Source organism: Jaculus jaculus, chromosome 1, assembly GCF_020740685.1.
Source record: "Jaculus jaculus isolate mJacJac1 chromosome 1, mJacJac1.mat.Y.cur, whole genome shotgun sequence".
NCBI lineage: Eukaryota > Metazoa > Chordata > Mammalia > Rodentia > Dipodidae > Jaculus > Jaculus jaculus.
The window spans coordinates 317,063,304-317,079,055 of NC_059102.1; the positions used below are offsets into that span (position 1 = coordinate 317,063,304).

The 15,752-nt window shown below is 39.3% G+C and overlaps 1 protein-coding gene across 1 annotated transcript; it reads left to right on the forward strand.

The window, feature by feature from the left end:
- The first annotated feature begins 8,622 nt into the window (after positions 1-8,622).
- On the forward strand, positions 8,623-9,564 carry LOC101604438 (olfactory receptor 10J3-like). The gene has a single exon (XM_004671098.2). It carries the CDS (start codon positions 8,623-8,625, stop codon positions 9,562-9,564), a length of 942 nt encoding a protein of 313 aa, XP_004671155.1.
- The last annotated feature ends 6,188 nt before the right edge of the window (positions 9,565-15,752 follow it).

The following is a 15,752-nucleotide window of genomic DNA, read 5'->3' on the forward strand; positions in this document are numbered from 1 at the left end:
GATAAGGGTTATCTCAGAGGCCATTCCAAAAATCTCCTGAAAGGTTGTATAGTTTTCAAAATCAGTCACCCTAATCTGTGGATGGATGTAGGTTTCTTTAGGGGAAGCTACAAAGAAAATGTAAACCATATTTGCATCAATGTTGGGTAAAAGGTCATGGTTGTCCATTATGTTTACCCAAGTCAGAAGTCAGGATCTGTTTATCACTAGTAGAGATTTACAAAATATACATTATTATAAAGATCCATTTCCATTCTGCTTTTGTCTTTAGCATCCCATGATCAATTACATAGCACCACAGTGCTCTGAAAGCAACTAATTCAGATTACTACTTCTGTATTTTCCACTAACTGCACATAATCTTTAGTAAACAGCTGCTTGGTACATGATAGCACTTGGTTCTTCACTCATTGAGAGCTCACCTGCCTGTTGACACCAGTTAGTGATTCCAATAGCTACCTCACTCATATTCAACCACAGTCCACAGGGAGCAGACACTGGTAAGTTTCCCATGGCTAAGCCCATATTTCAGTTAATCAACTGAGCAAATTGCAAGAGCTATTTCTATCTCTTTGAGTGGTTATATTGAACCCAGACTCTGGCTAAGTGCACACATCAATACATGTTGCCTATATTAAAACTGTGTTTTCTCCCTCTGTCTCTCACATTTAGAATCAATTTCCACACACATTTTCCATGTTGATGATGCTGTGAATTTGAAGTATTCTAGGACCTGACACTAGTTGTGGCTTTGGTGGCCATGAGGGAGGGTGGAATATAGCGACATAATAAGGGAGACAAGATGACAAGAAATTCTTTGTACACACCAAGTATAAAAGTGAATTAAATGATTTAAAAGCAACACTTAAACATACTGGAAATTTGCCCAAGGCAAATAACAGCCAGAAACATTTATGTTCAAAAAGAATTTTGGCTTTGAACAGCAAGAGTCTGCATACAAGCAGAGGGTTCCCATCATCCTCATCACCTCCACAGTCCAGTGGCAGGACATTTAGTGCCAGCTTCTTGGAGTGGTACGAGAAGTTGTGTAGGCAGTACAAAATGCTTTCTTTTGTATCACAGAGGTCAGTCAGGCTTCTTTTGTGTCAGAGGGGTCAGTCTGTAATTGCAGTGGAGGTTGATTGAAAAAAAAATATTACAGGTTTGCTGGCTCAGTGTGGCAAACTCGTTTGGGAATGGATGGGGAAAACAAACAGCTCTTGTTTTGACATGTGCTTTTGCTGTTGGGAAAGCAACAATCAGTTATGTCTTTAATTGGGAATTCCTGAAAATAAGAAAGCCAGAGATAGGCAGACATAAGTACGCCATGTGGCTTTGGCTGTAGAGAAACAATGAATTCGCAAAGGAAAGCTGCAGAGTCTTACTCAAAGTGAGAGGAAGGAGAGACCTGAGAAGGGGCTGGAACTTCCCATGCAACCACCTGCACATAGGTCGATGAGCCTAGGGTTGTCACAAACTGGCTCTGGGTTGGTTTTGTGCCATCTCTGCCCAAAGCACTGGTGACCTACTGAGTGAAACCCTGCAAATCAGGACTCCACAAAACTAACAAAATCATGACAACACCCACACTGATGATAATAATGATAATTAATTAAGAAAACATAAGCATTCACACACAGAAATTTCTGCTTTAAAATCAAAGATGTAAATAAGTTAAAAAAAACACAACATTTGAAAGTACGAAACAAAATTCAGAGTTTCTACAATATGTGTAGCTTTGAAACAAATAAATCATGGAAAGGAAAAAGAAGTTGTGACCCAAACTCAAGGGGGAAAAGCTTCAACCAGAATTTGGCTGTGTGAGAACAAGAGACCTTGCCTCAAATGAGGCAGAAAGCAGAGGCTGAAACCTAAAATTGTCCTTGTACCACCATATGTCCCACGCTATGCACGCACCTGCACTCCCACACATGAACACACATACGTACACAGTATCAAACACACGGGGAAAAATTTGTTTATGAGTGGCCCTTAGATTGAATTTAGCAATAGAGGTATGACAAAGATTTTATAAATATGTTCATATGCAAGGAAAAGACCCAGTAAAATCTAATTCAATTTATATCCATTATTATGGTATATTTTATTTTTCTATAAATTCTACAAAACAAAATGCATACAGATGGGTACAATAAGTATTAGCTTATATTTGTACATGACTTTTCTTTTTTTCATTCTCTTTAGTTTCCATTGAGAACCATTTTTTTTTCTTCTATAGTTCCATGGATTAGCTTCATGCTCTCTCCAGGGTTTCATAACACTGCAGTCTGGGTCAGGAGAGCTGTTTTCCTTCCTAGAGATTTGTACATACTTCCTAACTCAAGTGGCTGTTGACAGAGTTCAGTTCTTTGTGTTTTTAGGTCCCAGGTTTTCTCTTTCTGCCTGTCAACTGACTGCTTGCAACTTTTAAAAGGTTATGCAGACATTATGCACATGGCCTTCACAAAAGCCCTCTTAAAATATGGACGCTTATTTTTTTCAAAGCCAGAATGAAAGTATCTCTTCCTTTAATCCATTTTATTATTCAGTATTCCACCGTAGCTTGAGAACTACTAATAGGTAATGGTGGGGATAGTGACATACCATGGTCGTTGCTACATTCTACTAGATAAAGTGTAGTCACAGTCTAGCCACACTTAAAGGAAGGGGATTAAATGTGATTATGGATCTTTGTGGGATACCTTTTAAGGAATATGTCACTGTTATACCTGTATTAAGGTTGCATCTTGGTTATTCCAATGGAGCTGCTTTCATTTAACTTAGTTTTCTAAATTTTTAGCCTTTATCCTTTTCTTCTGGTGTGTCTGGTGCATGATTACTACATCTTGAACATTCTATAGCAGAATCCTTCAAATATTTCCTGCAAATGGTCAGAAAATAAATAATTTAAGATTTTTGGGTCATAATCTCTGCTGTATCTTTTAAATTATGCTATATTAGCAGAGTTGTCATGGATAATAGGTAAGTGAAGGACTGTGGTTATGGTTCAAAAACTTTTATTTGAGTGCAAAAATTTAAATTTCACATAATTTTCATGTCACAAAATATTTTCCTTTTACATACCATAATTTAAAAAATCTAAAACCAAGCCGGGTGTGGTGGCACACACCTTTAATCCCATCATTCAGGAGGCTGAGAAAGGAGGATTGCTGTGAGTTCAAGGCCACCCTGAGACTACATAGTGAATTCCAGGTCAGTCTGGGTTAGAGCGAGACCCTACCTTGAAAAAACATAAACAACAACAATAAAAATCTAAAATCAACTGTACACCTTGCAAAATCCTAAAAATAGATATGAATGCATGGCTGGATAAACTATAGTTTACCCATCTCTATTCAGAAAGGAAAAATAAAATGATAAGTTGAGGCTCTCTAGACTACATTATCTTCTAGTGAAGATCTTATTTTCTTTCCTGACAGGTAGGTTAAAACAGAACATATGTCTCTAATAATTAGAGGATAGGTTAATTTGAAGTTAGATGCCGTTTATGTGAGGGTTAATTTATTCTCAATTTATCACAGCCTATTGAGATGAGCAGATGATCTACTCAGTTGGTTCGTCCTCTTAATCAAAGGTTACAAGCCACAAATGACAGATTGTCAAGAAGACGCAGTTATAGGTAAACCAAGAGAATGAGAGCCAAATTGGAAAGCCTCAAGTTGGGGGTCACCATTGAGTTAGGAATATAAGATCAATGTAAATGAGTGATTAAAGAGTTAACATATATGACAGCGGTTAAAAATTTTTGAGAGTAGAGTAACATATTAAAATATATTTGGACTATGGAAATGAGATGATTTAGCATAAAGAGGGATGGCTTAGCACTGTTGAGACCTACTGGGTGTGAGCACAGTTCTGAGCACAAATGATAAATATCAGTTTAAAGAATGAAAATTCAAATCACAGAGTTCTGGGACCGAACTAATATTATATCCAGAGACTTTACACTAGCTTCAAGAGTCAGATTATCTGAAGTCACTACTGTGTGCCTGGCAGCAGGGATCCTTGCTTAAACCCCACTTGACAGCCACTTTTGCTCTCTGCATAAACTCATTCTATAAGGTCTTAAGCTCCCTTCTATTGGCATATGGCAAACTATATTGGCACTGGTTAAATGGGCAAAAAGCATGGCATGGATCCCAGTAAGACTTTAGGCCAACCAAAGTAAGCAAATTAGTCTTTTTTACTCTTGAGATTGTTCCCTATAGCTCAGCCAACTCTGTTCTCCCAAGTGTTACTCTCCAGATTAGGAAATGAGCTGCCTCTGTAATGAGGTCTCCTGGTACTCTGATGTTTGGACTGTGTCTTCTACTATTGTTCACTAGGGAATTATAAGCCATTTCGGAAAGAGGCACAGGCATTTGGGACAGAAGTTTAGTATCTTATTAAGACCTCCCACCCCCCAAGACCACAGCTATTTCTTTGTAACATAAACACTGTCCACTCTGCTGGGTGGAAGTGAGAGTCTAGAGGATGTTACCGCTCTTCGTTTTGGTCTCAGACACAGGAAGACTGAAACAGGCATTATTTCCTTGCTCTCCAATAGTTGCTTTTAGATATGGCATTCTGGGTAGTGGTCAACAAGGGGCTAGGAAGGGAGGGTTCTGTTAAGCCATATTTTTGTTTGTTGACTAAGACTTTAGGAACTCTGCAATAAGGAAACTCACAGACTACTGGGTAACCTGAGGTTAAGCAACAGTTAGATAGTAAATAATATTATTGCATTGACATACACATTTTACAACTCTTAGTAAAAAATGACAATCTATTATTTCAGGTGGTCAAATTTCCAGTGTGGTGGATATGACTAAGATATGAGTGCAACTCTCTAGAAGACGGAAGAGCTGAGCTACCTGGTGAGTCCCACCTCCTTCTGTACTAGGATAGGGAAGGCTTCCTAGCTTGGAGAGAATAGGAATTCTAGGAAACTGTGAATATAGATGAATAATACACTGTATAATGAATAGGATGAGAAATAAAATACTTAAAGGTATGTGATTAAGTATTATTCCAAAGGCTTTTGAAGAATATAAACTCCATGAATTCAGAGACCACCTCATCACTTTTCTATACTAACAACGTGACTATTGAACACATTGAATTACTGAAAAAAGTGGCTTTGGTAGGTAAAACCAAACAAAATATTGGATTTAGCTCCAAAATACATAGAAGATGCTAAAATTTCAGGAAGCAACAAAGTGAGTTTTTACCATAAGGAAAAATTCACAAATATATTGATCTAGGATTAGACCAAGGACAGGACTTGCTTCATTTTATTTTATTTTATTTTCATTTATTTGAAAGAAAGGAAAGGCAACTCACAAGTGACAATCATTTTCTGAATTTTGGTTTTTTTTTCTACCAGCACATTACCTCCTTTTTTACCTCTTTTTGTTTTGCTCTTTAGAACCTAAGTGATGATCCTATTCTTGTCAATGATTTCAATGTACTACCCTATTTTGCACCATTCTATTGATTAGTCAATTTGCTATAGTCTTCTTTATATTGGTCCTTGTATAGAGCTGTTGAGGGTTTTAGAAATTTACGATTGATGGATGGTATGGAGGAGAAAGGAAATAGGCATGCCACAGGTATGAATATGAATAAGGTCTTCTTGCCAAAACAATGAAATCAATTTTCAGAATAATATACATGAATTTCAATGAAGGTAAAACTAACCTTGTATTCCCCTTAACCCACATCTGTCTTCTTAGGGTAGGATGTGCAGCTATGCATAAATCTGATTGATCAATCTTCAAAAAGGGTTTTTAAAAGCCATAAAAAAATTCTCATGAGCAAGTAAATGATAAAACGTATAAATCAAATTTGTGATATTCAAAGGGTTGTTTACAATTCCAGGAATGTTGAATTGAATCCCCTTCCTCTACTCCTACTCAGGAGCTCTTACAAATTTAAATTGGCTCATTTTTGTGAAAAATAAAAAAGGGATATCCACGAACAAAACTACTATTTATTAAGAGTTTCTTCTATGTCAAGTGCCAGATTAAATTCTGCACCTACATTAACCTGGTTAACTTCAAAGAAATTCTGTGCTAGGTTACTGTGATCAGATTACGAATGGACTTGACTATTGTGCTTAAAAGCTTGAGAGTGGTTGATGCAGGAGTGGTGAAGGAGCACAGTTTTCATAAAAATAAACGTGATCTGGCTGGATAGATTGTTTAATGGCTAAGGTGCTTGCCTGTGAAGCCTAAGGACCCATGTTCAACTCTCCAGGTCCTATGTTAGCGAGATGCACAAGGTGACAAAAGTATGCAAAGTTGCACATGAACACAAGGTCACACAAACATCTGGAGTTCAAGTACAGTGGCTGGAGGCCCTGTCGTGCCAATTCCCTCTCTCTCGTTCTCTCTCTCTCTCTCTCTCTCTCACACACACACACACACACACACACACACACACACAATAAAATAAAGACCAGTCTGTTGGACTTGCCTGAAAGAAAAGAAAAGAAACATGATAACAATAGTCAGAGGGAGAGATGGGCAGTGATCAGCTGAAATGAGGAACATGGATTTGGAGAAAGTTGCAGTGGTACAGAGTCGTGATGGGTATTGGGTGGTGGGTGGTAGTGGTTAGAAAAGAAGTACAGAGAGTAAGGGGAGGACTTTGGGAGGCATGACCTTCAAAAGAAGGTATAAAAGGTAAGGGATACAATTCAATGGAGCCCCAGCTTTCTCAGTGGAGGTAATGGTTAACTTGTGTTGAGGGACAAGGTTGAATGTAACCAGGCATAGTCTCACCTATTGGGCTCACTTTGGAAGGAAAAAGTAGATGGGCCATCTCCTTTCTCTCCCTAACACATTCTGGAATATGCAGAAGTGAAGTAACACACAGGAAGCCAGTTCTTTCTCCAATTAAATGTATTTCCCTTCCTTGTGCTCACTCCTCCTTTGAAGTAATATCCTCAGGATTATTCCATTCCTTTTTCTTCATGGGGCTAAAAGTCAAGGGCAGTAGCTAAATACTTGTACCAAATTACCTTATGAAGCCATTTTCCTTGATGTGAGAAGACTGTTTTGTGGCTTACATGGGAAAACCAGACTTTCTTTTCTATATTTATATTTCTATATTTCAGGATGATAGGGGGTGCTGACCTTAAGGAGTAGGCAAGTGATCTGGGGAGGATAACTCTTTCTAGGACCCTTGCTGGAAACTTGGTACTGATGACAGGATAAAGAGGACATTGCTGACTGTTAACTTTCACAGGTCCATTAGGTCCTGAGGGTTAGTAATTCCACATGTATTGAAAAGGAGCTAAAGAGATGGTCTTATTCAATATCTCAATGGTCTTTCTATGACCTAGAGCTCTCCAGACATCAAGAAATTGTTTCTTGATTTTTCTAAACAATTTTGTCAGTGCATAAATGGTATCTACAAAACTGATTGTATTTGATATATACATATGACCAGTTAAACCAGAGGCATACATCCATGAAACTGTCACTATTATCAAGACAAAGATGTATCTGGTTATCTGAAAACATTTTCTTGTGTCCCTTGGTGTTTGTTTTCATTTTTAGTAAGGCACTTAATATGAGATTAGTACTTTTAACAAATTTTTAAGTTAACAATGAGTGCTATTTAGTATAGAAGTATGATGTAAAAATGATGTAAAACACCATTTCATGTTGTATAACTAAAATACTATATAGCATTTGAATTACCTCTGCTTTCTTTCACCGGTCCCATATCCTGGTAAATATGACTCTCTGTCCTTATCATATTGCTATGATGGAGGCCTCATGAATGAAACTATGCAGTATTTATTTGGTTACAGCTGGTAAATTTTACTTACTCTAACATAAGTTGACTTTATTCATATTGTTACAAATGAAGGTTTACCTCACTTATTGTAGAATAGCCTTCTGTTCTATGTACATACTCCTCTTTTCTTTATGCAAACATTTGTCTAGGGACATCTAAATTATTTCTATAAATTGGCCTATAATGCATAGTGCCATAGTAAACTAGAGTGTACATGAGGATGCCTCTTTACATCTTTGTTTTCCACTCAGGTATGTGGAATGATGTTCAGCATCATTAATCATGAGGAAAATGGAAACCTAAACCACAAGGAGTTACTTGCTGACAGGTAGATGGATATTATTTTAAAGACTTATTATAAGGACATAGCAAGAGTTAGGAGTGATTTGGACAAACTGGAAAAGTTTGGACTGTTGGTGGGAATACAAAATGATGTAGACACTATGGAAAACAGAGAAGCTCATTAACAATAAAAATAGAATTACTCTATAATCCAGCAATGTGATTTCTGGCTATATAGTCAAGAATTTAAAACCAGGTCACAGTTTCTACAAGTCCCGTGTTTCTATTATCTCTGCCTTCAATACTAGAGGCCTCAGGTGACCGTGTGACAGTTCCAAAGAAGAAGGTGGCCAAAGAGGATGACCTAGAAATTCACCAGTAGCTAAACTTTGATGACCCTGTGAGTTAGACCCTAGTCCAGACTGGATACAAGCTTTACTAAAGCCATTGGTCCAGTTTATTCCATTTCATGGTCTACTTACTATACCTTTCTTCTTTTTGTATACTTTCCTGAGAACTCCATTTGCCTCAATGCCAAGGGCTAACTCCACGTTTGTGACTGAATTCCTCTTTGAAGGCTTCTCCAGCTTCAGCTGGAAGCACAGGCTTGTCTTCTTTGTTGTTTTTCTAATGCTGTACCTGCTGACGCTGTCAGGCAACGTGATCATTGTGACTATTATTCGCCTGGACCGTCACCTCCATACGCCCATGTACTTCTTTTTGAGCATGCTCTCCATCTCTGAGACCTGCTACACTGTGGCCATCATTCCCCGTATGCTTTCTGGCCTCCTGAATACTTACCAGGCCATAGATATACAAGGCTGTGCAACCCAACTTTTCTTTTATCTAACTTTTGGCATCAACAACTGCTTCCTGCTCACAGCAATGGGATATGACCGCTATGTGGCCATCTGCAACCCTTTAAGGTATTCAGTCATCATGAGTAAAAGGGCCTGTATCTACTTGGCATATGGGTCCCTAGGCATTGGCCTTAGCATGGCCATTATCCAGGTGACATCAGTATTTGGCCTGCCCTTTTGTGATAGTTTTGTCATCGCCCACTTCTTCTGTGATGTGAGGCCTCTGTTGAAGCTGGCCTGCACAGAGACCACTGTCAATGAGATCATCAACTTTGTAGTCAGTGTCTGCGTCCTTGTCCTTCCCATGGGCCTGGTCTTCATCTCCTATGTCCTGATTATTTCCACCATCCTTAAAATCGCATCTACTGAAGGTCGGAAGAAGGCCTTTGCTACCTGTGCCTCCCACCTCACAGTGGTCATCATCCACTATGGCTGTGCCTCAATAATCTACCTGAAGCCCAAGTCACAGAGTTCCCTGGGACAGGACAGGCTCATCTCAGTGACTTACACTGTCATCACCCCTCTCCTGAACCCTGTGGTGTACAGCCTGAGGAACAAGGAGGTCAAAGATGCTCTACGCAGGGCCTTGGGCCATAAACCTCTTTCAACCTAATCAGTACATTTTGAAGGTCTTTTCTTTGATTCTCTAGTTAGGTATTTATTTATTTATTTAATTTTTTTAAGTTTAATTTATTAGTTTTCTTTTCAGCAAATACAGGCAGTTTGGTACCATTTTTTAGGCTCATCTATGATCTATTCCCTCCCATTGGACCCTCCTTATTGATGTAAATGGGTCATGCATTATGGAGTTAGCCCCCAGTTATTGGTATGATAAATGTCTCTGCAAATCATGACCCAACATGTGACTCTGACATTCTTTCCACCCCCTCTTCCGCAAAATTTCCCTGAACCATGTTGGGTTCATTTTTGGTCTGCTTCAGTGCTGAGGTGTTGGGGGCCTCTGTTCACATCTTAACATAATAAAGGCAATATACAAAGCTCCAAAGGCCCAAATAATACTTAATGGAGAGAGACTGGAGGAATTCCCATTGAGATCAGGAACAAGACAGGGATGTCCTCTCTCACCTCTGCTTTTCAATATAGTTCTGGAAGTCCTAGCCCAAGCAATAAGACAGGAGAAGGAAATAAAAGGGATACAATTTGGAAAGGAAGAAGTTAAGTTAGCTCTATTTGCTGATGACATGATTGTATATGTAAGAGACCTGAGAGACTCCATCCCAAAACTCCTGAAGGTGATTAACTCCTATAGCAAAGTAGCAGGATACAAAATCAATGCACAAAAATAGGTATTTATTTTAATGGTACGTAGACAGTGCCTTTACATATGAGATCAAGAAAAATAAACTAAGGTGAACTGATTGCTCAAACAGGAGGTTTCCTTTTTGGGTTGCTATGCTTCTCTGGGTCCTGCTTTAGTGAACGGAGAAAATGAATTGGCATGCACAGAAGTTTGTCCTAGAAAGATGTTCATGTTCATGCTACTCAAACCCAAGTGCACACATGTACATGTCCGTGCAGAGCAACACACATCTTAAGGGTTTTTGTTATCTATACAAAAGCAAGCAGTGAGACACAAAGTCCAGCAGGGTTGTAAAATGATAACCAAATAGTTCTGAATACACCTAGAAAACATGTGTTGATATCTAAGGGTATCAGAGTAACTTGTGCAATCATTGTGGGAAACAAGGAGAGACACACATATACCTTCTGTCCAGGACATGCTCATATTGTTTTTGCTGATGCTGATACTGCATTACAAAGACAGCATCACTGAAACTATGGGACTCCTCTTCCAAGTGAATAGAGCTGCCCTAACTGACCTGAGAATATTGAGTACAAGCAGGGACAAGAAAGGTCACCAGTTACAAGAGAGATCAGCTGCCCATGGTTCTCAGATGCATAGGCAAGACTCAGTTGAATGGTATGCCTTATTACAACTTAATTTTTTTTACATTGAACACAATAGTCAAAGTGGAGAAGCCCAGTGAAAGTGAAAATCCTTTCTCAGGGTTTATGTTAACTTTGAAATAAACATAAGGGTTACAAACATAAGCACTTTACACTCTAGATAATATTTATTAGTGAGCAGAATTTCAAAATGTCACTTAAAATTTATGTAGTACTCCTAAATCTGGTTTAGTTAATTTTCAGAAGTTCCTTGAATCGCTTCAACTTTAGATCTGAGTCCAAAACAGCATTTGTGTCTATTCCATGCATCACAGCAGAGTGGAAGAAGGGATGTTCTTATAAAAGGAAGGATCCTCTCTCTCATCCTCACACCCTACACTCTGAGTTTCCAAGTTTGTGTGGTATCCAGCATGCATCTCATGCTGCAGTGTGAACATGCAGTCAAGATATATCCCATCAAATTGGCAACAAACCTATGGGGCACTGAGGATGGAACAAGTCAGTAGACATGAATAAAACCTTCAATGCAAGGCAGCATATGTCAGTTTGCAAATACTGGCACTTGAAGTCTGAACAGAGATGAATATATCTTTGCTTTAGTGCCAAGATTTCCATAACTGGAAGTGAATTCACTTCTGTGAGGTTATTTAATATGCAATCTGAAATGTTGGCTTAGCAGTTATGATGAATCTAGTTCAAAGCAGTTGAGGAAATGTCAATGGTTCATGTAATACCATCTCCTTTCTGAAGATGACTCTGGTAGGTATTGTGGTACAGCCAAAATATCATGCCTCAGGACCCACACAGGCATACCCTAGGTTTCATTAGAACCCAGGGCTCTCACTGAGTCCCCTCCAGACTTGCTTTACTCAGAGGCCATTCCTTCCAGTCCACTCCACCTGCACAGGGCATGCTGCCTCTGGAGATTGGTCTACTTCAGGCATTTCCTCTCAGTGAGGATTACAAGGAACCTGGAACTCTCATCTGTGAGCTGATGTGAGCTCCTCACATTGCAGGTTCTGTTTTTCAACCTTGCTTCTTTTGCTTTGACAGAGGTGTGGAAGGCGGAGAACCAGTAACGAACCACATTCACTAATGACCATAGCTCAGTCTATTCCCTACTGTACCATTTTAGTATCCCACTTCAGTGATTGACATAAGACAGTTGCTCTAATTTTAACCTATGATATATTGTAGTGAACTTTTTTTTTTAAAAAAAAAAAGATAATTTCAACGAGTTTATTGAGCTAAATTTACTGTGGCACAATTTAGTTGTCAACAACACAGTATTATTTTCTTGCAACTGGTTAAAATAAAAATCTGATTTCTTTTCATCTCAGAATGCACAAGTAGTCCTTTTTTGTTCTATAAAGAAATTGTGAACAATTTTCTTTTCATTTCAGTCTGGTGTCTTTACCCTCCAGTAAGAAAGCTGCAACTATAGTGGTGTGTTGGAAATCAACAATAATAATTAAGATTGACAGTGGGTTCATGCTTTTCCAGGAAAGGAATACAGACACACACACACACACACACACACAGAGAGAGAGAGAGAGAGAGAGAGAGAGAGAGAGAGAGAGAGAGAGAGAGAGAAGAGAGAGAACACTAAGGCTCAGGAGATGGCTTAGCAGTTAAGAGGACTTGCCACCTTCGCATGAGACCCTTGGAGTCCTGAGTCTGGCTCTAGAGAACCCACATAAAAACTGTGTATGACCATGAATTTCTGAAATACAAGTCCATAGCGGGGTGAGGGGACTGGAGAATAACCAGGGCTCACTGACTGAGGAAAAGCAGAGACCCCATATCAGGAAGTATGTTGATGAACAGTAGAGAAGGACACTGAACGTTCTCCTCTGCACTCCAAAGGCACATGCACACACATCTTCATACACAGGCATATACCATGCACAATCTACCACACCACACAAGCTTTCATGATCTATACTGCACAGAACAAAAATAAACAAGACAAATACACAAAAACCCTCCAGTACTTTTTCTGTGCTTTGGGGCCAAAACATGCCTTGTGAAAAATAAAAGGTGCAGATCTAATGAATATAAATTTTCCTCAAGATTTCTTTCCTTATGGTGTTATGTACTTTATACAACTTTTATTTATTTATTTAGTTAGTTAATTTATTTTGAAGCAGAGAGAGATAGAGAAAGAGAATGAATGAATGAGCAAGGGAATGGGCACACCAGGGCCTCTTGCCACTGGAAACAAACGCCAGATGCATATGCCATTTTGTGATTTTGGCTTGATGTAGATGTGGGGAAATTGAACCCAGTTCATCAGGCTTTGCAAGCAAGCACTCTTAACCACTTAGCAATCTCTCCAGCCTGCATTAGACACTTTTGAGCCTGAATGATCTAGAGGCCATCTCCTCACTGATAGCCTGGCTTTGTATTTACAACTGCTTTGTGTTTCTTCCTTAGCTGGTTTCCAGAGTACCAATTTACCTATCTTTACGGGCAGGGAAGGAATGGTGATGGGACTCTACTGGTACTGAAAGCTTAAAAATATTTATGTTTGAAATTTAAAACGTGTAGAGAGCAGGGCAAGGTGGTGCACACCTTTAATCTCAGCACTTACGAGGCAGAGGTTGGAGGATAACCATGAGTTTGAGACCACCCTGAGACTACATAGCGAATTCCAGGTCAGCCTGGAATAGAGTGAAACCCTACTTCTACTCCCCACCAAAAGAAAACCACATCTAGATTCAGACTTGTCCTTATTCTGAGCAGAATCCAGAAGATAGGATCATTATAGTCACTCCTAGTTTAGAAATGAAATCCAAAGATGCAGGGAATTGTACAAAGATTTTCTCATATCATAAACCTAGAAAATAGTAGAGTCGCTCTTGGCATCCATGTCCCTTCTCATATGGCTTAGTTTTCCTAAAGGATGGCTGTTTAAGGGCAGAAAGTCAATTCTGTTTGCACTGTCAGGCAGAACTGGACCATTCATGTGCATTGTGGTGACATAAAACTAACTGAGATACAAACCAAAATTGTCTCTTTCCTCTCCTGAGATCCTATTTAATCTTTGAGTATTTTCAGAGGTGAGAGATCTTACTACAAGATTTGTTAGAATTTTTCAAAGTTGTTGGGTTAAGATATTATATGGAGCTACAATCTCTAAGTTCAAGAAATAAGTGTGCTCTTGGTTTCCCACCAGGAGTAGATGGTAAGACCCTCTTGCTGAAGACTCCACATGATTGGGCTGCAAGGTCACTGAGAAAACTTGCTGGAGCTGAGCTGAAAACCTCCTCCCTATAGACCAGCTATCATAAATCTGGGGAAAGCTACACTGCATGCAGCTCCATGGGAGAAAGGGAAGCCATCAGTGAAGATACTCAGCAGTGGACACTGCAAGCCTTAAGTTGGGCCAGTCAGGCTAAAAGAGCCAATGGGTGCAATAGTGGCATGTGTTTTATGGGGGAAACCAACCATTCACTAATTGGACTAGAGGTCTGCTCCACGGGAGGAAATACATGCCTGTTACTGAAAAGCTATGATGGGGGAAGTTATGAGCCTTAGAGGTGTAAAGCCTGCTGGTGTCTGGCTACATGCATATATTACTCACCAAACTTCCCTGTAAGCACTTAATGTTAATGCCCATATATTAATGCTACTCTCACTTTTGGTTAGAGAATCTTGTCTTTTCAGATGGTGGTGACCTCTGAGATGACTCCAAAGGCACCATAGTACTGAGAAGAAGTGACAGAGGAGTGCTCAGCACTGAAACATCTCTATCACACCTTCCAAGGCTCCAGGCCCATTGCAGAATAGGTGGCAGAAATAGTTTAAGAGCAAAATGAAGGGTACAGCTCCTTACAATGCACTATTCAAACACAAAATGGCATAGACATCCATGACCTTGCAGTGCCTGGCACTATAGACACAAGACCATCGTAATAGGAAGAAAAGATGATTACATCAAAATAAAAGAGAAACTGAGAGAGGGAAGGAGTATGTTGGAGAGTGGAGGTATAAAGGAGAAAGTGGGGGTAGGAAATAATTATGGTTTATTGTCTATTATTATGGAAGTTGTCAATAAGAAATGAAAATTAAAATTATGCAAATGAAATAAGTGTGATGTATATGTGTCTTTCTTAATGGACATTTCCCCTGAGTTTAAAATTCTGGTGTAGGAGTTATTTTTTTACCACTTAAAAGATGCCATTCCACCTAAGTTGTAGTCAGCTCCATGCTGCTGGGATGAATACCCAAACCAGACACAGTTTAGGGGAGGAAGGGATTTATTAGATCCAGGGGTAGTTCCATCAGTGGAAGAAGAAGTTGTTTCCATACATCCAAGCAGAGAGAAGCAAAAATGAAAAGCAGTAAGCACAAACCAGCAGCAAACATCAGGGACCTCACCAGAGCTCTGATTGATCTGTATACCTTTGGTCTAGAAAACAGGTCTCCCCCTAACATATCTTACAGCTGGACACCAGGTTCATGTCCCAGCCATGTGGCTAAAGAGCCAAGTTATAAGCCTTCATAAAACAATTGAGTATATAGGGACATACATTCAAACTGCTACAATCAATTTCTATGTTCCACCATTGGTTGTAAAATCTCAGTCAAGGGTGGAGAGATGGTTCTGACATTAAAGGTGCTTGCAAAATCTGAAGGCCCAGTTTCAATTCCCCAGTACCCATGTAAAGGCAGATGCACAAAGTAGCACATGTGTCTGGAGATTGTTTACAGTGGCAGGAAGCTCTAGCGTGCCCAAACTCTCTCTCTCTGTCTACTTCTTTCTTTGTCTCTCTCACTCTTAAATAACTTCATAGAAATATATTTTTAAAAAGACATATGCAGTCAATGGACCTATTGTTTTATATTCTAGTAATGGAGGATAGGATG